The following is a 25,288-nucleotide window of genomic DNA, read 5'->3' as shown; positions in this document are numbered from 1 at the left end:
AGAACTCTGAGACAGGATGCCATAAGCTCTTCTACCAGGAATCAATCTGTTACAAAGCTTGCTTATAAAATGAACAACATACTCTCATTACACTTACGCTTTGGCATATTGGTGGTGAAATTTCTATGTTTTCTTTTGATCTGCTTACGTTCCACTGAGTGTTTAGTTTAGAGGTGGACTTTTATGCTTTGATTTTTCCCTAAAATATGTATGTTTCCATCCCACTCAAATCATACCAATTCACCAAAATGAAAATGTATTACTTTTTTACAAGATCTTTGAGTGGGAAATGAAAAATGATGAATAAACATCCACCCAATGGTGTTCTTTAGGTTTAATATGTTTTTGCATATTAAGAATATATATATATCGTTTTTAATATTTTATTATTATAATTGTTTTAAATTTACTGACTAAACTTTTGAACAATAGTGAATTTTAATTATTTTATATTAGATTATAATTTAAATTTTATTATTCAAACTCACAGTTTATATAGTTTTTATTGTGTTCATAAAACCTGAACTCAAATTTATTTTATAAATATTTTATTATTATTTATTTTTTAAATGTTTTGTTTTTGTTTTATTTACTTTTTTATAATTTGTTTTGGATACAACGACTATAAAAGCCAGTTATTTAATTTTAATAGGAAAAAATTTAGTATCACGCATAATAATGCTCAAAATATTACAGTTTTTTCTATATGTTTGATTAAATACAAAATTAAGACATTTAAAAAAAATACTGACGCCCAAATTTTTAAATTGTATAATTTTATTTTTAATAATATTTTAATTATTTTCTATTCTGTCAAATTATAAGTTATAGGTAAAAGGGTAAAATACTACCTTTTTCAATTAGTTATTGCTAGTAAATTTTACATATGATTACAAAGAAATGCCAAGTTGAAACATAAAATTTTTGAACTTGACTGAAATTGTATTTTACTCTAAAATCTACTTCAAATGATCTTTTACACTGTAGTAATCTCATGATTCCTAAAGAAGAGATTTTTCAGAAGAGATCTCAACAATGTCTCAAGACTGTGCTCATTTATCAAGAACAATCAAAATCCAAGATCTCAGTATGAACGCCACATTTCTTCCATGAACAAATAGTCTGAGCTGCTATGTACTGTACATTCATTTTATAGCTTTATACTCTTTCTGTTCTTTAAACATTTGTGTCTACATCTGAAGCAATTTAACAAGAGACAGAATTATTGATACTTAAAACATAAAGAATAATCAAAGTCTCATGTGTAACACTTAAAAAATTATATATCCCCCCCTCGGTATTAATGCAAAATAAATAAGCACCCTTTGATGTAAACTAGTATGATAGTAGAGAGGTTTTTCATCTCTGTGGAAAAATCACCCATAATGAGAAACAATATTTGACCTTTTGTAGCTTTTTCCAGGTTGTCGCATTTAATAATTACCAGATGTGTCTGTGAATGTCTGCTTGTGTTTTCAGATGTTAACGAGTGTGAGAAAAATCCATGCAAAAATGGAGGCAGCTGCACAGACCTGCGAGCAAACTACACCTGCCAGTGTCCCAGTGAATACATGGGGCGGAACTGTCAGTACAGTAAGTGTGAATCGACTTCATCACCTCATTTAATTTAACCCATGTGCTTAATATTCACTATCAAACCATGGCATTTCTTGAGGAGCAAACTAAAACTGGATTCAGCGTGTATTGGCTTGGGGATGGGAGCCATCTGCCTTCGACCGCTTTTTTGGGAGAATTTGAGTGAATGAGGCCAATATGACATTGAGTAGGGAACCACATCGCTGGTGAAATCCTTCTGTCATTTCCATAAATTCAGGAGGGGGAACTGATTCTATTTTGCTTATTTTTGTCCATGCAATATTTCCTAGACTCATAGTCTACAGAAAGTGTGCCAGAAACCTAACTCGCCATATGCTGAGAGGTACCAATACTTGTGTAACTATGACATGCTTGGTGGTATTTTTTGTGCTGACTCAAAACAAGAATGTCCCAGCAGTATCTTAAAGGGATAGTTGACCCAAAAATGAAAATGTTATGTTTATCTGCTTAACCCCAGGGCATGCAACATGTAGGTGACTTTGTTTCTTCGGTTTGAGTTAAACATCTCAGTTTGTGTTCTACTTAAGAAACAAAGTCACCTACATCTTGGATGCCCTGTTCATTTTTCATTTTTGGGTGAACTATCCCTTTAACACATCTATGAACATATAATTAAATTAGTTCAAGATTGCTGTCATGCTTTCTTACTTACACGGCTCTGAGGAGCGTATATAAAGTTACACCCCTCAACAAGGTTTGATTTGCAATCATGCTGTCCAAACACAGCAGCAGAAGCTCCCTACGGGCAAGTCTGAGCAGCCTGCGGCTCCTTTTCGAATCTCCCCGGTCTATGCGGTCGTTCTGCGGAGATGGTTCAAGTACTCCATTAATGTTCTCCCCGGAGCACCAGCGAGCGGGCGCCATATCTGCAGGTGGACGAACCGATGACAGCAATGACACTAGGGAAGACATCTTAGGCTTCGAGAGTGAAGACAGCATCTCTGTGTGTGAGAGCAAGGACAAGATATCCATCGACGAATCCAAGGACATTGCATCCAAAACTTCAGACCTGCCAGATGTTTTTGAGGACAAAACAGAGAAAGATGACATTTCAGAGGTCGATATGGATTCTCTGGCGAGAACCAGCGGGAGCAAGAATAATGTTATCATATTATCACTCGAGACCAAAGAACACTGCGTTTGTGGTATTCCTTTGAATTGTTTAATCTTCCCTTATTAACAATATTTCTAAGAAGAAAAAAAAGTATTTTATAGTTCAGGAGACTTTGCAAATTATATGATTTAAATGATAATTTTAATTAAATCAATTATTGCATCATTTTGTGTTTACTTTTTAAAGTTTTAATTTAATTAAATTTTTTAAATCTTTTAGAGGTGGCATATGCAGTCCTATTGGGTTTTTATACTGTTATTAACTAAAACTAGAATCGTAAAAATGCATTTTTGTTACTTGAAATAAACACAAAATGAAATAGAATAAAATAAACAAAAAAACCTAAGTTTTTTATTTCTTCTTGTTGCCAAAAAACATTTCACATTTTTGAATGGTTTAACTAAATATACTGAAATAATGACAACTAAAATGATGTCAAATCAAGCTATGTAGACATATTTAAATTATTAAGCTTTAATTTTTTATAATCTGTACATTATTGATTCACTGAAATGAACTGAAAAGTAATTTGTTCTAGAATCTACTAAATTGGTAGAGCTTTCTGTTTTACTAAAAAGAACTGACACATAAGAATCATTCCTTTAGAAATCGAATTACACAGGTGGCGCTGTTGTGTTTTGATTCAGTAAGAATTGATTTATAAAAATCATTCATTCAGAAATCGAACTACACAATGCACAGTGCACTGCAATTGTGCACAACACAACAAAATCTCCACAACACAAGGAAATTAGCACAACACAATGGAAACAAGCCGCTACACAACTAAATTGGCACACAACAAAATCTCCACAAAACAACGAAATGAGCACACAACGAAACCTCCACAACACAACGAAATTAGCACAACAAAACAAAATCTCTACAACACAATGAAATTAGCACACAACAAAATCTCTACATCACAACGAAATTAGCATACAATAAAATCTCCACAACACAACGAAATTAGCACAACACAACACAATGAAATTAGCATAACACAACGAAATCTCCACAACACAACAAAATTAGCACAACACAACAAAATCTCTACAACACAATGAAATTAGCATAACACAACAAAATCTCCACAACACAACGAAATTAGCACAACACAACAAAATCTCTACAACACAATGAAATTAGCATAACACAACGAAATCTCCACAACACAATGAAATTAGCATAACACAACGAAATCTCCACAACACAACAAAATTAGCACACAACGAAATCTCCACAACACAACGAAATTAGCACAACACAACACAATGAAATTAGCATAACACAAACGAAATCTCCACAACACAACAAAATTAGCACAACACAACAAAATCTCTACAACACAATGAAATTAGCATAACACAACAAAACCTCCACAACACAACGAAATTAGCACAACACAACAAAATCTCCACAACACAATGAAATTAGCATAATACAACGAAATCAGCATAACACAACGAAATCTCCACAACACAATAAAATTAGCACACAACGAAATCTCCACAACACAATGAAATTAGCACAACACAACAAAATCTCTACAACACAACAAAATTAGCACACAACGCAACCTCCACAACACAATGAAATTAGCACACAATAAAATCTCTACAACACGAAGGAAACAAGCCACAACACAACGAAATTAGCACAACACAATAAAATTAGCACACAATGAAATCTCCACAACACAACAGAAACAAGCCACAACACAACAAAATTAGCACACAATGAAATCTATGAAATACAATGGAGGCAAGCCACAACACAACAAAATTAGCACACAATGAAATCTATGCAATACAATGGAGGCAAGCCACAACACAACAAAATTAGCACACAATGAAATCTATGAAATACAATGGAGGCAAGCCACAACACAACAAAATTAGCACACAATGAAATCTCCACAACACGACGGCAACAAGCCATAAAACAAAATCTCTGCCAGAATAGTTACCAATATTTGTTTTAAAAATTTAAATGGTCCTGCAAATGAGATAGTTGTTAGCACACAGTAAGATTATGACGTTATAAAATCAAGGTGAACATTTAGTAGTAATATGAAACATTTAAGTTTATATATAACTATTCACCTTTATTTGAAATATGAGACATTATTAAGATATTTCCTAAAACTCTCTTTAGAGAATACAGGACTTCTCTGAGGACAAGCATTTCAGAAGGTTACTTGAGCAAAATCTCTCCATTTAATTGTCTATGAGAGTTAAACAATAAATAAAACAATATTTTAAACTGGGAATATTTAAGAGGTGTTACATGTGTTTTTTTCTTACATATTTTTTCTCTGTCTGTTCTCTCAGAATGTTCTGGGCCTTTAGGGATGGAAGGGGGGATCATTTCGAACCAGCAGGTAACAGCTTCCTCCACACATCGAGCTCTGTTCGGCCTGCAGAAGTGGTTTCCGTACTTTGCCAGACTTAACAAGAAGGGCCTCGTCAATGCCTGGAGTGCAGCCGAGGGTGATCGATACCCATGGATTCAGGTAATCCTGCAACATTTTTACTGCATTAAATGAAAAAGAAGCTTTTGTACTTTTTTATAATTTAATATCAAGTCATGAGTAGAATAAAAGAAACAGTAATAACAATGCTTGCTAACAACTAACAAATCACTATAGCATTACTTCAGAGTTGTGTGCCAGCCATCCAACACAGCTACAGCTTTCAAGGAAAAGCATAAACACCCAACGGTAATAAGTTTATACTAGGAGCCAAATCTCATTAGAGATTTTCGGAGTTTTAAAGGCATGGCTGTGTGAGATTTCATTAGGAGACACAAAGAAAGAACAGTGTGGGTGTACAAAGTATGTTCACAGCCTCTGTAATGACTTAAGTGGTAACTGCACACTGCCACCAGTTATGCCCAAACAACACCAGCATCCTGGCCTTGCTCTGCTGGCGTCCTGTGTGCGCCTGATTCTATTTTGTACCTTTGAGATTAAAGAGGGCTTTGATGTCCATATGCTTTTAAATAAGATCTCAAGTTGTTGCTGGAAAACTGCGCTACCTGTTTGTCTAGTCTTCAGATGTTCTTGCTGCTGCTTTAGAGTTGGTCTTTGCATTGGATGGGGTTTCAACCTAGCATGGATTTTCAAATGATTAGATGGCAAGGATCCCCAAATAATAATAATAATGATAAAAAAGAAAATTAAGCATGACAAACATTTTGTTTTTAAAAAATTAAATGATTGGCTTTTAAATTGTCATCATATTGAATCCAAAACTAATTATTAAAATAAATAAGTACAAATTAAATAAATAAATTAAATTTATGCATTCAACAGATGCTTTTATCCAAAGTGACTTACACTGCATTCAGGCTATCAATTTTTACATATCATGTGTTCCCGGGGAATCAAACCCCCAACCCGCAATGCTCTACCAATTGAGCTACAGGAACACTATATATACATACATACATACATACATACATACATACATACATACATACATGTATACATATACACATATTCACATATATATATAGATATATATTATATATACATATATATATATATATATATAGATATATATATATATATATAAATTATCACAAAAAAGTATATATATATATATATATATATATATATATATATATATATATATATATATATTATTATTATATTAGTGCTGTCAAAACCAAAATAGATGTTTTTGTTTATGTTTGTGTACTGTGTACATTTATTATGTATAAATAAATACAAACACATGTATATATTTAATGAATTTTTTTAAAAATATTAAATATAGCTATATATAATAAAATAATATAAATATCTAAATGTATATACATGTAAATATTTTCATAAGATATACGGTATGTGTGTGTATTTATATATATATATATAATATATAAACACCCTACACATACATGTATTACAGTATGTAAACAAAACTTTTATTTTGGATGCGATTAATTGCGATTAATATATATTAATATATCATATATATCATATATATATATATATATATATATATATATATATATATATATATATATATAATGTATTTGAGTTAATGTCTTGAAAATAAATGTACATATTAATTTTGGTTTAAATTCTATAATTAAACTTGTAATTTGACAATAGTAAATACTTAAAATATAATACAAAATAAAATGATAAATTATTTTCAAAAGTTTGGGGTCAGTAACATTTAAAAAAATTTCTTAATTTTTGTTATCAATCAAACACACAGGAAAACAGTAATATTTTGAGCATTATTATACGTGAAATAAAAGATTTTGCTATTAAAATTAAATAATTGCCTTTTATACTCATTGTTGTATCGAAAACTAATTATTTAATTTAATATTTTATATTAATTATTATATAATTAAATTATTTAATAAATAATAATTAAAATATGTATAAAATAAATTTGACGTCAGGTTTTATGAACACAGTAAAACTAAATGTACATAATGATATGAGTTTAAATTATAAAATTCCAATTATAATCTAATATAAAATAATTAAAAAACACTATTATATTAAGTTTGGAGTCTTAATAATGTTTTTATTAAAAAAAGGAATTGTATGCTTTCCAAAACTGCATTTATTTGTTTAAAAATACAGTGAAAGTAGTAATATTTTGAGCATGATACAGTGTGATATAAATTGTTTTGTAAAATTTTGCTTTCAAAAATTGATCATATTGTCATTGTCAAATCTAAAACAAATTATTTAAATTGGTAAAAAATTTACTGAAACATTTAAATAATAATAATAATGATAATAATATAAAAATACATTTAATTTGCATTGATTTGCAAACCCGCACCTCAGAACGCACGCAAATATTAAGCTTAATACTTAAGTATTAAGTATTGTATTTAAATGGACAAATTCACACAGAAATTGTCAAAATGCCCGGCTGACCATTGGCCTACTGTACTAGTGCACTGGATCAGTGAATTCTCTTAAAGTGATAGTCTTTATATTAATCGAACAGCAACAACAAATAAATCACTTACTGCTCTTGATTGAAAAGCTTATGTAACTTTAACAAAGAATCATGTTTAATTTGTAAAGTCCAATATACAATGCTGTTTTTTAATTTACTTTATTCAATTTATGTACCTAAAAACTAATGAAAGTGACAAACATACAGCCAAGTATGGTGACCCATACTCAAAATTTGTGCTCTGCATTTAACCCATCCAAAGTGCAGTGAACACCCATTTATGCTGCGGTGTCCGGGGAGCAGTTGGTGGTTCGATGCCTTGTTCAAGGGCACCTCAGTCGTGGTATTGCCAGCATGAGACTTGAACCCACAACCGTAGGATTAGGAGTCAAACTCTCTAACCACTACGCCATGACTTCCCCCAAATGCTAGATCTACCTAAAAAAAAACCTGAAAATCACCATTTATTTTATTTGTATCTTTATTGTATTTATTTGTGCTGTTGCTTGTAGTTAGAATTTTTTTATTTATTTGAAAGTATTGTTTTTCCATAAACATAGCACATACCGAACTGTACTGAAACTGCGACTCTAAAACTGTGAAATAAACCGAACCGTGAAAAAGAACTGTTCCACCCCTAGTATTTATATATACATAATAAATATACAGAGTATATACACACACACATATGTATCATTTATTTTGGATGTGATTAAACATGATTAATCATTTGACAGCACTAATATATATATATATATATATATATATATATATATATATATATATATATATATATACACACATACACACACACATACACATAACCTCCACAGAACCCCTCTCCAGATGCATGGCCATCATTGTCTTTACCACAGCAATTTCTGATAGGGTCAAATTATGACTCTACAGCCCACAAGGTTTCGCTCGTTCATCTTGTGAGCTAAGGCCATCGATTTTGTGCTGTCCCCTCACAGATAAATCTACAGCGGAGAATGAGGGTGACCGGACTGATAACACAGGGTGCCAAGCGAATCGGAAGCCCAGAATATGTGAAATCATATAAAGTGGCGTATAGCGACGACGGGAAGGCCTGGAGCATGTTTAAAGTCAAGGACACGGATGAGGACATGGTAAGACAGGGCATGCCATTCGTTCCAGATGAGATGAGAGATGAGAAATTAAGTTAACTGTTAACTGTTCGCTTAAGAAGTTCTCTGCCAACTCGCCCCTCTTTCCAGTTTTTATTTTTATCAGTCATACTCAGCTGTTTTAGAAATCTGCAAGAAATCTTCTTGTAATGTGGATGCGAACTACTTTATTACTTATATGTAGCATTTATTATAGTTTCTTGAAGTCTAGAGCAGCTAGTTCATGTTTTACAATAATGATAAATACATGTACATAATGATTTGAGTTTACATTAAAATAATATAGTAATAAATAATTAAAATACGCTATCGTTCAAACTTTTGGGGTCGTTACGATTTTTTTATGTTTTTAAAGAAAGAAGTCTCTCATGCTCACCAAGGCTGCATTTATTATATTTTAAAAAAATAAGGAGAAACAGTAATATTTTGAAATATTATTAAAATGTAAAATATCTGTTTTCCATTTGAATATATTTTAAATTACAGTTTATTCCTTGGATGAAATGCAGAATTTTCAGCATCATTACTCCAGTCTTCAGTGTCACATGATCCTTTTGGAATCAATCTAAGAGGCTGATATGCATTGCATTGCATTGAACATTTCTTTTGCAGTGTTCAATTTTTATCAATTTAATGCATCCTTGTTGAATAAAATCTTGATAATAGGTAGTGTACAGGTATATATTTTTAATTTTTTATGCAATTTTTGTAATAGCAAGTTTTATGTTATTTTACTGCAGATATTCACTGGAAATACTGATAATAATGCCCCCTCAGCCAACTCCTTCAGTCCACCAATCGAAGCGCAGTACATCCGCATTTACCCACAAGTCTGTAGGAAGCACTGCACACTACGAATGGAGCTCCTGGGCTGTGAGCTCACAGGTCTGTGTTTTGAAGCATGCTGTATTTGTCTCCGACAGTAAGTTACAATATTGTTGACTCTTGTGATTGTATTTTTCAGGATGCTCAGAGCCCATGGGGATGAAGACCGGACACATCCAGGACTATCAGATCAGCTCCTCCAGTGTGTTTCAGACCCTGAACATGGACATGTTCTCCTGGGAACCATCCAAGGCCAGACTGGACAAACAGGGCAAGGTCAACGCATGGACATCAGCCCATAATGACCAATCCCAATGGCTGCAGGTGAGACAGATATGAAATGTGTAGTTCAAAGGTTCGTGGGTAAGTTTTCTTTTTAGAGATTTATTCTTTTATTAGTGGCAGTATTTATGCTCTCAGACATTTATAATGTTATAAAAGATTTCTATTTCAAATATGCTGTTCTTTTGAACTTTCTATTCATCAAAAATAGATCACGGTTTTCACAAAAATATCAAGCAGCATAAATGTTTTCAACATTAATAATAAGAAATGTTTCTTAAGCATCAAATCAGCCTATCAGAATGATTTCTGAAGGATCATGTGACACTGAAGACTTGAGAAATGATGCTAAAAAAAACAGCTTCGCATCAGAGGAATAAATTACATTTCTAAATATATTCAGTTAGAAACAAACAACAAAACCATTTTTACTGTATTTTTCATCAAATAAACGCAGCCTTGGTGCGTAAAAGAGACTCCATCATACTAACCCCAAGCTTTTGAACAGTAATATATATATATATATATATATATATATATATATATATATATATACTGTATATATATAAACACTGTGTATATATATATATATATATATATATACACTGTATATATATATATACATATAAACACTGTGTATATATATATATATATACATACACTGTATATATATATATATATATATATATATATATATACTGTATATATATACTGTATATATATATATATATATATATATATATATGAAGAGTTTGGTTCTAAAACACAATAAATGTCTTTTTTTATAAACATTTTTATTGAGTTTCCGCCAAAATCAGTATTCATTTTATGCAAAAATGCAATATTCGCAGAGTTATTATGTCATGTTTTCTCCCTTTTTTTTTTTTTTACCCCAACCAACATCAGTCTCCCTTTTTTCCAGTATATATCCACTCAGTCAATCACAGTGCAGCTTTCCACGCATTATAGACAGTAATGACGGCACTTTGAATGCACCTGGCATCCTAGTTTTCCTCATCTACTTTGTGATCAACAAACAAGGGATGCACGATAAATCGCAGTGACTGTCATGTGCATCTCTTCAGTAAAGCCGTTTCTGTGATTAATAGTACCGGTAAATCTCCATCATCTTCTTTCAGATGGAAATGATTCAGATGCATTTAATACACTGAGCCTTAGACTGACAAGCTACGCTATATGAACATAATATTGCGTAGCTTGTCAGTGTTACTGTTTTTATTAATGCCATTTATGTTTTGTTAATAGCACTGGTCAACTAAATGAATGTAACATGGCAAAGATGAATGGACTTTTGGAAGGTGAATGTAAACGACATGTCATTTAGGAATTTCTGTGGTCTAATGTGATATTGTTGTTCATGTTCTTGTTCATGATGAAATTTTATTTTATTGCTGTAATTAATTTATAGCATTAAGAAGATGACCGGTTGAATTCATGCTGGAAGCGATGACTGATGAATGTATTTTTAGTGTAGTGCCTGTGTATAAGATTAGTAATGACCAAGTTCAGAGGCTGTGGATCAACGTACTATGTTGTGTATTTTCATCAATTTCAATATGAAAAATAACTTTCATATGAGTCAATGGATTTATTGCATTTAAAAAAAAAAAACTATCATGGATTTAGAAGAAAAATATATTTTTTTTTATAATAAATCTTTGAAAATCAAAACCTGGATTAGATTTTTTTATATTGTATCCCAGCCCAACCAACTAGCGCCTAAATCTCCTCTAAAACCAGGCCACAGACCTGGCTGGGAGACCAGCAAACCAACTCAGACCAGTTTCAAGTGTTTTTTACCTATTTATAAATAAATAATTATTGATTGATTATGTTTCAAAAAGACTAAATAGATCAGCAAGCTACAATACAAGGCTTTTCTTGCTGTGTTTAATTCCGGGTTATCATCATTTTTAACCCAGAGTTAAGAACACTATTAATCCTTTTTTTGAAGCTCTGCTCTGAAAAGGCGATGCCAAAGGTGCTTGAATAATATGCCGAGTTATTTAGCAACAGACGACAAATCATGAACAATTTGAGCTTGCGTCATTAAATATTCACGACTAAGTAAAGCTGTAGAAACTTTTCTGTTCAGGTTCAGACTCTGCGTAAGTTAAAAATAACAGTATTATTGTTAAGACAACCAGAGAATATTTATGTGGTGATTTTGGGATTTCTAATTGGGCACCAAATAGGTTATACCATATATCACAAAAGCTGTTTCAGCCAGTGGGATCATTTAGGGCTCCAAATGGGCTGATTTGACACAGGTAGGATGGTAGGATATGTCATATGGCATCATCCTTACTCAGTATACGATTTTCCATGCCACATAGGCTAAATACATTCAACCTCATGCATTCAATGCACTGCAGGATAATCTTTAATTTCTGCATATACACCCACACAGGTGAGGCTGAGGTTAACTACTGTACCGCCAACATCACTAATCTAACTAAACCGGTGGGCTGCTGATTGTTTGCTGTTATAACTGACTGTAAATCTGAGCTTGTTCTCAGACCCGAGCGCCGTGATGTCATTAAATGGCTGAGTCTGCTGCCACTGAACTGAGATCGAGAAATTGGATCTGAGAGAACAGGCTAATGTATATATTATATTACACCTGCACACTTGTAGAGCCGAGCCCAGCCGCTCAAATGCTCCTCTGAGATTGCAGAGCTGCTGTGAATGCCGCTCACGTCGGTCCAGATCAGAAAGCAGAACCCGAGTCCTCATGAAAGAATAATATAGCGAGAGAGAGAGAGAGAGAGAGAGAGAGAGAGAGAGAGAGAGAGAGAGAGAGCCTGTACTGACTGCACAGTTGTGTCCCTTTCAGAAAATAGCAAACTAAATACAAATACTCATTAAACAGCTGTAGATTTGAATAATATGCCTGAATATTATTGTTTAATATGAATTATCTACGCTGTAAAAAGCGATTTTTCAAAGTTGTAAATAAAAACAAAGATTACTGGAGTAAGTTTTACAAGAAACTTTCTGCTTCAATTTTATTATTTAATTAAATTTGTTATTTGCCATTTCCGTCTAATTATTTGTGGCATTTACTAACAATTCCTGAGTAAAAATTATTTCTACACCAATTTTTTTTTCAGTGCATAAATGTTATCAAATAAGGTATTCCAGAAACATTAAATTATATAACATTTAAAATGGAGAAAGAGATGATCGGTTCATGTGCCACTTGAACTGAGGCGCTGCAATGATCTGTCATGACACATTAAAAAAACACAAAATGGTACTTATTGTTTGAATTTCTAAAAACAAAATGACAAAGAGAACTGACATTATGTTTCATATTTGCTTGTCTTGTCTGTCAGCACTTTGTCAGTTTGCTCTTGGCTCTGTGATGTATTTATCCCAGTGTGAGAACATGAGTACCATGGCTTGTTGGACACAGCAAAAGTGACGAAGGGGCGGGTCTTTGTGAGAAAAGGGGCGAAATGTCATTGTGAGAAAAAGTCAGAAGTGTGAGATAAAAAGTCACAAATTATAATTTTTTATTTAATAATTGTGAGATATAAACACAAAATTGCAAGATGTAAACCCAGAATTCTTAGAAAAAAGTTAGAATTATAATATAACCTCAGATTAGCAATTCTGAGAAAGTAAGTCTGAATTCTTTATTTCTTGCAATGCAAAATTGTGATATAAACACAGAATTGCGAGAAAAAAGTCACAATTATCTTTTTATTTATTTTATTCTGTGGCAGAAACTGGCTTACATAATTTTTTCCATGAACTGCCATTCAAAATAATAATTGTTTTTTTTTTTGTTTTTTTTGTGGAGGATGTAAAATGTACTTCAACAGTAATATATGTGGCCTTGAATGCATTATCTGCTGCTTTCATCACAAAACTCTCTCTCTCATTATCACCAGATGGATTTGCTGATTACCACCAAAATCACAGGAATTATCACCCAAGGAGCCAAAGATTTTGGGCATGTGCAGTTTGTCGGTTCCTACAAAGTGGCATTCAGTAATGATGGAGAGAAATGGCTCATATATCAGGATGAGAAACAACAGAAGGATAAGGTAGGACACTTGCTGTGTACATAAACATTTGAGGGAGATGATGTCATTTTTTTATGAAAGTATTAAGTATTTACAAAGTATTCTAAAGTAATATAATAAATATATAAATCACCCTACTGATTGTAAGGAATAGATGGAGCTTCTCACACAGACTCCGTAAAGGACATGACATCAGCATTAGCCGTGAGAAACATTTCAACCTCTCAGCATTTTTATGACAATGTCCCACCTCCAGCTGAAGAATCACCTCCATGCTTTCCATCCGGAGCAGCAGCAGCTCACAAGACCAAAGCTTTCCTCTGACACAAACCTCAGCAAGGAGTCCTTCTATGGAGAAAAGAGAGACAGTTATTTCGATTTAAAATTCAACATCCATTAGTCAGATATAACTAGACTGAAGCTGGTGTTGCACATGGCTGCCAGTGTTGCTATGTGGTACATTTTCATTTATATGCATCAATATATCGATACATAATAAATATATAAATACATAAGAGTTTGGGATCAGTAATTATTATTATTTTTTTTTGAAATTATTTTATTCAGCAAGGATCAATTACACTGATTAAAGTGACAGTAAAGACATTTATGATTTAAAAAAAAAAGATTTCCATTCCAAATAAACAATCCTATATATATATATATATATATATATATATAGGATTGTTTATTTGGAATGGAAATCTTTTTTTTAAAATCATAAATGTCTTTACTGTCACTTTAATCAGTGTAATTGATCCTTGCTGAATATATATATCATGGTTTCCACAAAAATATTATGTGGCACAGCTGCTTTCAGTGTTGTTGATAATTATAAATGTTTCTTGAGCAGCAAATCAGTACATTAGAATGATTTCTGAAGATCATGTGACACTGAAGACTGGAGTAATGAGGCTGGAAATTCAGCTTTGATCACAGGAATACATTACATTTTAAATTATATTACAATTTACAACAGATTTGTTTTAATTGTAATAATATTTTACATTATTACTTTTTTGTTTACTTTATTATTAAAGTTATGTCTTCAATCAAATAAATGCAGCCTGGGTGAGCATAAGAGACATTTAAAAACATTAAAAAGATCCATTTGAAAATGGTAGCTTAGGCCAATATTGTTGTTTATTACTAAAGCTAATAAGTCATACAGATTTACTAGTGTGGGTGAATTTTTGGTGGACTTTTCTAAATTTTCATTTGTTAGTGAATGTTCCCCTTTCACTTTTTTTCAGTCACATGATGAGGATCTTTTCCTCTCATAGCCCTTTCCCTGCTCCCACAACACACGTAGGCACAGTTTTTGTACACACACACACACACACACACACACACACACACACACACACACACACACACACACACAGTGTAGTGGTTGGGGGTTGTTAATGGTGTTGGCTGGGTGATCTATTCTGACAGCGCTGATAAGAAACAGTCTACGGGAATATATTCTCTCAGAGGAATAATCTGTGAACGATGTCCTTTAACAAGTGCCAATAAAAGAGCTCAAGTTAAGCGTGTTTGAAAGCCACACATCTGCTTTATACGGCCTATTTTACCGCCACATTATTGTGCACTTTTAAATGACTTTAGAACACCTGATTCAGCATTTTTTTTAATTACGCATTGTCCTTCTGTCATTGACAGATCTTCCAAGGAAACTTTGACAACGAAACACACAGAAAGAATGTGTTAGATCCACCGATCTACGCCCGATTCATCCGGATTCTTCCGTGGTCGTGGTACAGACGCATCACTATGAGGGCGGAGCTTCTGGGGTGTCCGGAGGAACAGTGAGACTGCGGCACACTGTATGACAGACTGTGTAAAAATTGCATTTCTAATGGTGATCTTTCAAGGATGCTGTTAGGCCTGATTCAAAAATGAAAGATCAAAAATGTGATGACTTTGAATGGATTTTGTTTGTTTGTTTTTTTCTCTGGAATTTGCCACAACTTATGATGGTTTACAAATGTTATTGTCACTGTACAACTGACTACTTTATTTTAGAGTATTATCAGAAATGGGTCAACTGAATTCACTCAGGTCAAAGGTCACACGATAGAATAGTTCAAGTATATGATTTATGAATATTGGGAGGAGCTGAGAACTGTTGTTGCTATTCTTATAAATTTATGTATATTAACTACTAAATGTTGTCATTTGTAATTTATTCAAATTCAATCATGCAAAATCAATGAATGAGAAGTATAGGAGAGTGGGGTAAACTGTGCCGTATATCTTCACTTGGAATGAAACAGACTTGAGACTAAAGGCTTGTTCACACCAAGATAGATAACTATAACGAAAACAATAATGTTAATTATATTAGCATCCACCCAATGCATGATATCATTCTCTTTATTATAATCACACACTGCAGTTTGTCATCAGATCTATAGGTGTTTAACTATTTTTCTGTGGGGTAAAATCCACAACTGGGAATTTTGCCAGAGGGCCAAAAATTTCCCCACTATGATTTAAGTGCGTTTTCACATTGGCCACACTACTAAACTAAATTTGTATTGATTTATGTATTCTAACTAAAATTTCCAACCATTTGGATCGCACAGTTTTAATATAAAAAACCTGAAAAACACAAAAACCAGGTTTATACATTTATCGTCAATAAAATCAATTGGTTTCAATCTCATTAATGTTAAATTGCTTGTTTTTACAGCTAGCTAATTTTTTATTCATGTACATACTTTTTAAGTGAGCAAATTCACTTGATTTCTTAATGAACAAATGAAAACTGATTCTAAGCAATTTGAATAAAGGCATTTTGAAAATATGATTATTTAAATGAAATCAGATAGATGCAATAGTTAATAATAAGCCATGCCATGATTTCTTTGAGTGGAGAAATTTGACATTTCAAGAAATTTATTAGTTTATGTTATAACTGTGTATTTCAAATGAATAAAACATTTTTTTTAATATATTTTTATGACTGTACTGACAATAGAAAATGAACCTTTTTTGCTGCACAATATTGCTAATGACCACACCTTAATACTTATAATTATATTTCAGGATGTTGACTGAAATAAGGAATAAGTGTCTAATAATAGAGGTTCAGTTGCCCCATGTTAGGGGTAACCTGTGTAATGTCAAAGGGTATTTTGACTTTTTTTTTTTTTTTTTTACAAACCACCCCCAAAACAGAGTTAATATTAAAAATATTTTTTTACAGCTTATCAATATTCTACAAAAAACGATGCCGTTTGCCAGATTAGGGGTGACACATATTACCCCACTCTCTCCTACATACATCTGCAGGTAGAATTACTTCAGTATTTCATATATATCCACAGTCAACAGAAACAACTTAAAGTTAACATGCAATCAAAATGAAATCAGTTCCTGATGGATGAAATCAATTCTGTACCGTTTGACTCAAAATGTGTCGCAATACAGACATCAAATGGGTTTTACGCTGAGTTTCATGTTGACTTTAACTTGAATAAGTGAGAATAAACCAACAATCTTTTTCTTTCTTTCCTTCTTTTGTAGTGTTTTTGAAAACCTGTAAATACAATTCAGTTTAACGCAAGAGCAGTTTGGTATAATCTTATCTATACTAGCTTTCTATTTCATTGCTGTATTCACTGGACAGTTATTGAACAGACCTGATTATACTGGACTATCATATTATAGAACTCTTAATGGTCATTTTAACAATAAAAATCAAACCGTGAGACCATTCTGGGGAGTTACACTTCTTTATCCACTGAGTCTGAATAAAAAGGACATTTAGTTGCTGCTTTATTCTGTTTTCGCTGATGTTTTCACTTTGCATACTTCAATAACCACAGCAAGCACACAGCCTGACCTTGAACACACAATCCCTTAAATTTCTAAACATATGCATGGGAAAGTTATATGCATATTCTGCGAAACTTCAGATTCAGAAAGATTAGAGTAACTATCACCATAATGTATGTGATCTACAGCATACAATTGTTTATAAGTTTAATATATTTATATTTGTAGTAAATTTATATTTAAACATATTTGTTTTAGATAGTTGCAACATTTCTTTCTTCTTTCTTCAAAAACATTTTTTTGTTTTTCAATTTATTTATTTTTTCAGTTTGTTTTAATTAACAAACATCACTGCTAATAATTTTAGACTGTCTAAATAAACCTCTCTATTCTACAACAGCCATTTATGCAAAAACTGATGCCTTATGTGACCTTTAAAATTGTGGGGGAAAAAAGTTGAAAATGATCTCAGTGAATTTAAATTACAGAGCTCGGGTGAGGTGATTTAGCAAAGCATCAGATGTTTCTGAGCTTTCAGCGTGGGACTTTAGAGAGCCGTGGTGTGCTTTCTTACTGGTGACATTATCAGGAGATGCAGAAGAAGATTGGCTCATACATTTTTCATTTGCTTCGGCTGAGAGGAAGAGCCTGGGAGATAACTGCGCGTCTAATTGCTTCAGAAACCTTATGAATTCATTTTAACCTCGGTCCATTACAGTTGAGAACTGAAAGAACCACACATTCTGTGTGATCGTGTTGTTTTATCTTTGCATCGTCGCTTTGCTCGTGTAGATAAAGTCAAAGTCTCTGATTATGTTTGCAGGTGAATGAAGACGAGTGTAGTCTTCAGGTGTTAATGAGTCTTTGTTTTTAGCATTTTAACATGCTGACAGTCATATTGATTTGCATCTTTGCACATTTGCACTTCAATTTTCAGATGACTATCATGGCACAATTTGTATTTCTAGATAAAGCTAGTTTTGCATAGGTCCAAGCTGTTTACTGGTCAACAGCTGGTCCAAGCTGGTTTGGATGGTCAGTCAGGTGGACTAGAAACTGGTAGATCTGATTTCATCCAGGTAATCCACTTTAAAATAAAATCTTAAAAGAACCCTCTTTAGAATCTCGGTTAACTCTCCCAGGGATCTCATGGAGAGTTTGTCCTGAGAGAGAGTTTAGTATCAGATCAGATCTTAACACAAACATTTCTCTTTAGACTAAATGATCTGTGCTGCTGTTCTAATCTGTTTGATAAAATGACCCCAGTGTCTGTGAAATCATGAGTGAATGCTGAGTGCTGCAGGAGCAAGCGTAAATTTTAGCCTGTAAATCATGTCGAAAGAGGCCGGTTCCTCAGAGACCAGGCCTCACTAGCATCTCCATCACTGTCTGAACCACATAAGCAGCTCTGGAAATAACTTTGCAAACAAGAAAAGAATGAAGCATAAAAATAACATAGCAAATTAAGTGTGAAGTTATCAAAAGTAAATAATGCTTTATTCAACCTTATTTAATCAACAAAACAGAGGATGCAAGAAAAACTGGGTTGAAATTTTGAATAGCATGATTTAGTTATTGAACTTTTCAATTAAAAAATTATTTGAACACAATGTATAACAACTATATAAATTGTGCTGATCTATTCAATTGAATGTTGCGCCAGAATTATTATTAGTAACAAACTAAACCATAAAAAAAACTTTGCATTTCAGTTAATTGCTAAATGTATTTTATTTCAGCTAGACAACATGTCTTATTTTCATGTTGAAGTACTAAACTAAGAAAACTAAAATCTAAAACTTAAAAACAACATATATAAAATAAATAAACAAACCAAAACCAATTACAAAAACACACAACATAATATTAAAAAGTGAAATTAAAATAAAAACAGAAAATATAAAAACATGAAGTGATAAAAAAAAATATGTATAAAAGCTATTTTATTTCCTAAAATTTTTTTTTTCATTTTCAACGTGAATTACTAACCTAAATAAACCTAAATAACTAAAAACTAAAACATAATAAAAAAGTATAAACGTTTAAAGATGTTTTTAAAATAAATAAAATAAAAATAATACCTAAATATTGACAAAAACCATATATAAGTGATACTAAAATAACACCGAGTTGTACACCAAGGCAGTTTTATTATTTACTTATTAACTACATTTTACTTATCATCTTCTATATTTATTTATTAACCACATTTCTCTATCAAGACTATATTATTATTATAATTAATAATAAGCACTTTGGTTTATTAGTAAACAGTTATTTGAGTCACTTGTGCTACTACAATAATGACAGCAGGCTAAAAATTGCGTTAATGTCGCCCTCTCGTGGTGATCGATGTCAATTGCAGCAAAGAACACGACTGCCCTCTACTGGGAGTTTTAGGGCGGTTCATATTTATTACACTACATTAACACTGATAGTTTTCAACTGCACAGGTGAGGTATGTTATAAATAAATAAATAAATAAATATATATTCAACTCGATATGACAGTATCCTAATATTCCTTAGTGTTCAAACACTATTATTCGGACACTTTTATATATTAAAGTGTCCGAATAATAGTGTTTGAACACTAAGGAATATTAGGATACTGTCATATCGAGTTGAATGTTGTCACGTCCGCTGACGGGAAACAGTCATGTCTCTGTTAGAGAAGATAGATTTGGCTTCATTCATTCAGCTGTCAATCAGACAGCGAACACCAGGCACCAACACTGGAGACAGGATGTGATGGAGATTCATCTTGTGTCAACAGGAAGTAGGGACAGAGGCTTCTGTGAAAACAAAGAGGCCCTTTGGTCAAGAAAGAGCCCACTTCAAATCAGCAGCCAGACAATAGATTCACTGAGACCTGCTGGATTTGTTTTAAAGATAAAGAACTGATAAAGAACAAACAGAGCGCGAGAAAAAGAAGAAGTGATCTCAGATCCGAAACTTTCTAACATGAAACGTTAATATATTAATTACAAACTCACAGAATGCCTGCTAAACTCACCGATTTGTTAAAGCTGAAGGTATGCTAATACATTTCTAATATGTTTTGAGTGGTTTCTGTGGCGTTACTAGGTGATTGTTCACAGTTTGTCTGGCAAAAATTGTATGCTATATAAAACACACACACACACACACACACATACATACATACATACATATATATATATAACAAGTGAACAAGTATATACATATATATATATATATATATAAAACAAGTGGAAGTGAAAAAATGTAATATGCTACAAAAAAAAAATGTTTTTTTTCAGCTGGTTACCAAGGAAACATTTATCTCTCTCTCTCTCTTTTTTAGTTTAATGTATTCCTAAATAACTAAAACTGAAATTAATATTTATAGAATCTACATGAATGTTTTTAACCCTAAAACTAAAAGGCGGCAAAATATTATAAACATAAAAAAAATTAAACAATATTACAAATGACAAAAACATACAAATTTACTAAAACTATTATGAAATAAAATAAAAGATACAATCATAAAATGATATAAAATATATATATAAAAAACACTTATTTTTATTTCAACTGGTTAACAAAGGACATTTTTTTCGTTTAACTTAATACACTAAAATACCAATAAAACTTAAACAGAAATAAAAAATGTATATAGGGTATATATATATATATATATATATATATATATATATATATATTAGTTATAGTTATAGTTATTTATATAACTAGAAAAGGGGGAAACACTATAGATATATTTACAAAGTTAAATAAAAATGATTGTAATGAATTAAATCTTCGTAATCATCGGCAAGAAGGAGGCGGGAACCGGCGGACAATCAAATAACATTTTAATAATACAAAATAAACACAAAACAGCGCACCAGCCCCTCACGGACGACTGGTGCGCTCAAATAAAAACCAAAACACAACTAAAAGTCCAGGCCTGGTCCTCTCTCGTCCTTCACTGTCGTCGCTCCAGTTTTATATCCTTCCATCTCCTACGTGGGACTCGAGACCGGCAGTGGGTCGCAGGTGTCACTGATTCCCCAATCATTGCCGGCCTCACTCCTTGTTCCCACGTCCCTCGGCCCCGCCCCACTCGCCACAATGATAAAGTACATTTTCTCTACATATCTCATTTTCATTTAGTTTAACTTGAATAATCAACTTAAATAACTCAATTTAATATAAATTGTAAAACAATAAAACTAGCTAAGCTAAAATAACATAAAAAACAATAAAAATTCAACTAAAATGTAAATAAACAAAAAAACTAGAGTGGTATCCTCAAATATACTAAGAATAGCACTGATAGCCAGCATCACTAATGACATTTTGGAGAAACACAGGAAAAACTAATCCACTGTGACAACATTGTGATTCATACTGACTTTAGGACAATTTTACTCTCTGTACATTAGCTTAAGAAAACCTGAGCTATTATAAAGAAAGAATGTCTCGTAGCAGTGGATGTTGTCTGTGTGTCTCGTGGCTCTCGAAACACCCCCCCCCCATCCCCCCCCCCCAAGGAATGTTTCCTAACACGCGTTCAGCCAACTTTAGCTCAGCGCGGAAATCAGGACAAATAGGCTGTTCATGGCATCCAGTGGCAGAATGTTGATTTTGGGGCGTGTGTTAGCGGAGCCGTTTGACTGGGCTAGTTTCTGTGTAGTCTGTATTAATGGGTGTGTCCACTGGAAAACTGCTGCCTACCGAAAGCAATTAACATGAAAAATCAGCAGAAGTTCTGTGTAGTTCTACTTCCATGTAAAAGTCTCGGAACAACCACATCCTTGCCAGAGGAACTGTAACGAACAAGAGTAACCCTAATTCACACTCTAAGATGACAGAATTATGCTTTTACACTTTACACTAAAGATAGTAGTAATAATAATAATAATAAAACAATTCAAAAGTTAAAGCTGTGACCTAGCAGTGATCACTCAGGAATGAGCACCTCTCCACAACAAGCCACACAATTAGAGCAATCACAAACAGTTTGAAGACATTTTTCTCTGATCATTTTGCTATCTTAAAGTGTAAGAAGTCAAAATGTGCTGGTGAAGACATGGGATGAGCAACAGCAGACACAGGACAGAGCAGTAAAGCAACAGTAAACACACACAAAAGTGTTTCATTCTCTCTGACCGGAAGCCACTTCCTATTTGACCATTGTGGCCTGGAGCCATGAAATTTAACCCAGATTGCTGCCACGTGTCTGTTCTACTGAGGACTTTCTGCTACAGGTTTACGTAATGACGGTCTTCTGCCAATCACTGCCCAATAAAAGGCAGCAAATTGGATCTTTAAGTGACATTAGATGCCACATGTGATGATTTACCTCCAAATTTGCTCTTTACACATTCCTGCCACTACTGTAACAGGTATTTACGAAATGATATGATTATCTGACCCCAAGAGCCTACAAAGATTTCTGACAGCTTCTTGAACTCCTTAGCAATTTCAGCAGGCGAGGAAGAAAGTAAACCGTCGACCTCAGGGAGCTGCGCTGCGAAATTCCTCACAGCTCGGTTTTCTAAAATGAATCAGACCTTGTAGCCAGCATACAGTAACGGCTTTCTAAGAGTAAACCTCTGCAACGTGCCTCTGAGAAACACAGAAAAAACCTCAAAAGCAACGGAATGTGTTTCTTTCTGTGAGGTGTGAATGCAGCAGAAAGGTGTCTTTGTGTGTGCTGATTGTAAACAGCAGCGGCTCTCAAGCGTGCATCCCAAAAACAGCACATGTGAAGTTCAGGCATAAAGGAATGTCAAATGTTTTTTGGTCTTTCCGCTTTTTTGTGGACAGTTGTGAGAGGTGATGAACTCCAATTGGATCTGCTTTAAAACTGTCAGATGTGTCGTGCTGTTTAATTACTGAGAGCAGCCTTAAAAAGAACAGCTTAGGCAAAAAAGAAACTTCTCTCATTTATACTCCTTGTGACATTGGAACACAAAAGGGGAAATGTAGAAGAATTTTGAGAAGATGGATCTTATCATTACATAAATATTTAAATTATGCTAGTGGCAGAAATGTGTAGAGAACAAATTCAGTAAGAACCATAGAAGTAAATCATCCTAAATGGCACCTCATTTCACTTCAAGCCTAGTACACTTCACAGCATTTTTTTCAGGCAAGAATCACTGATTGACAGAAGACAAATCCTTTGGAAACTTAAAAATGTTTACAATTTGGCTGATCCATCCATTTAAATATTTGCGTCTGAAATACAATTAGAGAATTATATAAGCAGGCCAATTCAAAAAGTATAGGATACTCAACAAATCCAGCAAGATTATATCATTGCCAATGTTGTGTATAAACGAGTTGCAGAAATAATAAGAAACAACAAGATTTGTGCATTTTCGGAGATTTTGTGCATTTTTGTTTGCTCTTGCAAAAGTTGTCTCACCAATACCAGACTATTCCATGCAACCTATTTTCAATTCAAACTATTTTGCTATGTGATTAATAGGTTGTTTTGGATGGTTGTAACCAATAAAGTCCTGTGTTTGTATTTTCTGTAATCTAAACTGCCTAAAACAGCCAATAATTTCTTTGGATACGACATAGATTGGAATGAGGTATAATGCAATTGGTTGTATGCCAGAGTCAATAAACCTCACAGAGAAGTGGTCAGTTCATCTCCCTGTGGAATGAACTTTTACAGGCTCAGCGTTTGCATTCTCTTGTGTATATGGCCCTCTACTTACGCCTGTGCCAACTTTTGCCTGTGGGCACAGAAAAAATGCTTTAAAATGAACACGACATACCTTGACCCAAAACAACAATTTCCCTATGTTTTGTTTTTTTGGACACAGAAGTGATGCGAGTACTGAAAAATCTATGGAATGTCATATTTTCACATTTTGTCTAGTGGTCAGAGAATTAGCTGTCTTGATGACATAAGACCAGTGTGTTGGATCTAGTCTCGCACAGCCAGATTTCTGGCATGAAATGTAGTCAACATAGTGTATTCTGGCCAAAAACCACCCACTTCCAGTTTATAGTTTCATCATCCTAAATACACACTTTCCCTTATGCATTCATATAAATGTTCATAAATACTTTAATAAAATAACAATATTGATAAACAATGTATGTTTTACAGTTATTTACATGTCATTTAAGAGCAGATAAGTCTGAAAACACCTTGAGAAAACACAACAGAAAAATGTGGAAGATGCACATAGATTTAATAAAAATATGTTTTTTTTTCTGTCCAAAATAAATAAATACTGATTATTTCAAACATAGGTGTAAAGCTGATACTATGTTGCAACAGATAAACATATGTGATTACTGTTACACTGGGTATCCTGCTACATTATGAATTATGAATGACAAATTTGTTATTCATACAATCTTATTGTAAGTTCAGAATGGAATTATTCTGCATTAATCCTTGTTTTGTAGTTACCTCTTAAACATTTACTGAAAGAAGGCTGTCATGGAAACCAGCTGGGTGAAAGTTTCCTTCTAAAGCTAAAAATGTCTTCAGGTGAAAAAAAATTGAATGTCCTAATGCTGCCAGAAC

The 25,288-nt window shown here is 33.0% G+C and overlaps 1 protein-coding gene and 1 long non-coding RNA gene across 2 annotated transcripts in view; one reads left to right on the top strand and one right to left on the bottom strand.

Moving 5' to 3' along the window:
• The window catches only part of LOC132127532 (EGF-like repeat and discoidin I-like domain-containing protein 3), a 32,941-nt gene extending 15,777 nt beyond the window's left edge, over window positions 1–17,164 (top strand). The window contains exons 5-11 of the mRNA XM_059539438.1: window positions 1,480–1,593; window positions 5,065–5,246; window positions 8,643–8,798; window positions 9,557–9,701; window positions 9,781–9,965; window positions 13,844–13,999; window positions 15,644–17,164. Of these exons, the coding sequence (XP_059395421.1) occupies window positions 1,480–1,593; window positions 5,065–5,246; window positions 8,643–8,798; window positions 9,557–9,701; window positions 9,781–9,965; window positions 13,844–13,999; window positions 15,644–15,793 (1,088 nt within the window). The 3' untranslated portion in view covers window positions 15,794–17,164. The remainder of the gene's footprint in view (window positions 1–1,479; window positions 1,594–5,064; window positions 5,247–8,642; window positions 8,799–9,556; window positions 9,702–9,780; window positions 9,966–13,843; window positions 14,000–15,643) is intronic.
• LOC132127533 (uncharacterized) overlaps window positions 3,279–25,288 on the bottom strand; it is a 38,685-nt gene continuing 16,675 nt past the window's right edge. Inside the window, exons 2-4 of the long non-coding RNA XR_009427537.1 lie at window positions 14,229–14,326; window positions 4,625–5,252; window positions 3,279–4,146 (exon numbers count right to left, since the gene is read on the bottom strand). This is a non-coding gene — a long non-coding RNA (uncharacterized LOC132127533). The remainder of the gene's footprint in view (window positions 4,147–4,624; window positions 5,253–14,228; window positions 14,327–25,288) is intronic.

This window comes from Carassius carassius, chromosome 45 (assembly GCF_963082965.1).
Source record: "Carassius carassius chromosome 45, fCarCar2.1, whole genome shotgun sequence".
NCBI lineage: Eukaryota > Metazoa > Chordata > Actinopteri > Cypriniformes > Cyprinidae > Carassius > Carassius carassius.
The sequence above is the reverse complement of the archived record's forward strand: the minus strand, read 5'-3'. Positions and strand labels throughout refer to the sequence as shown.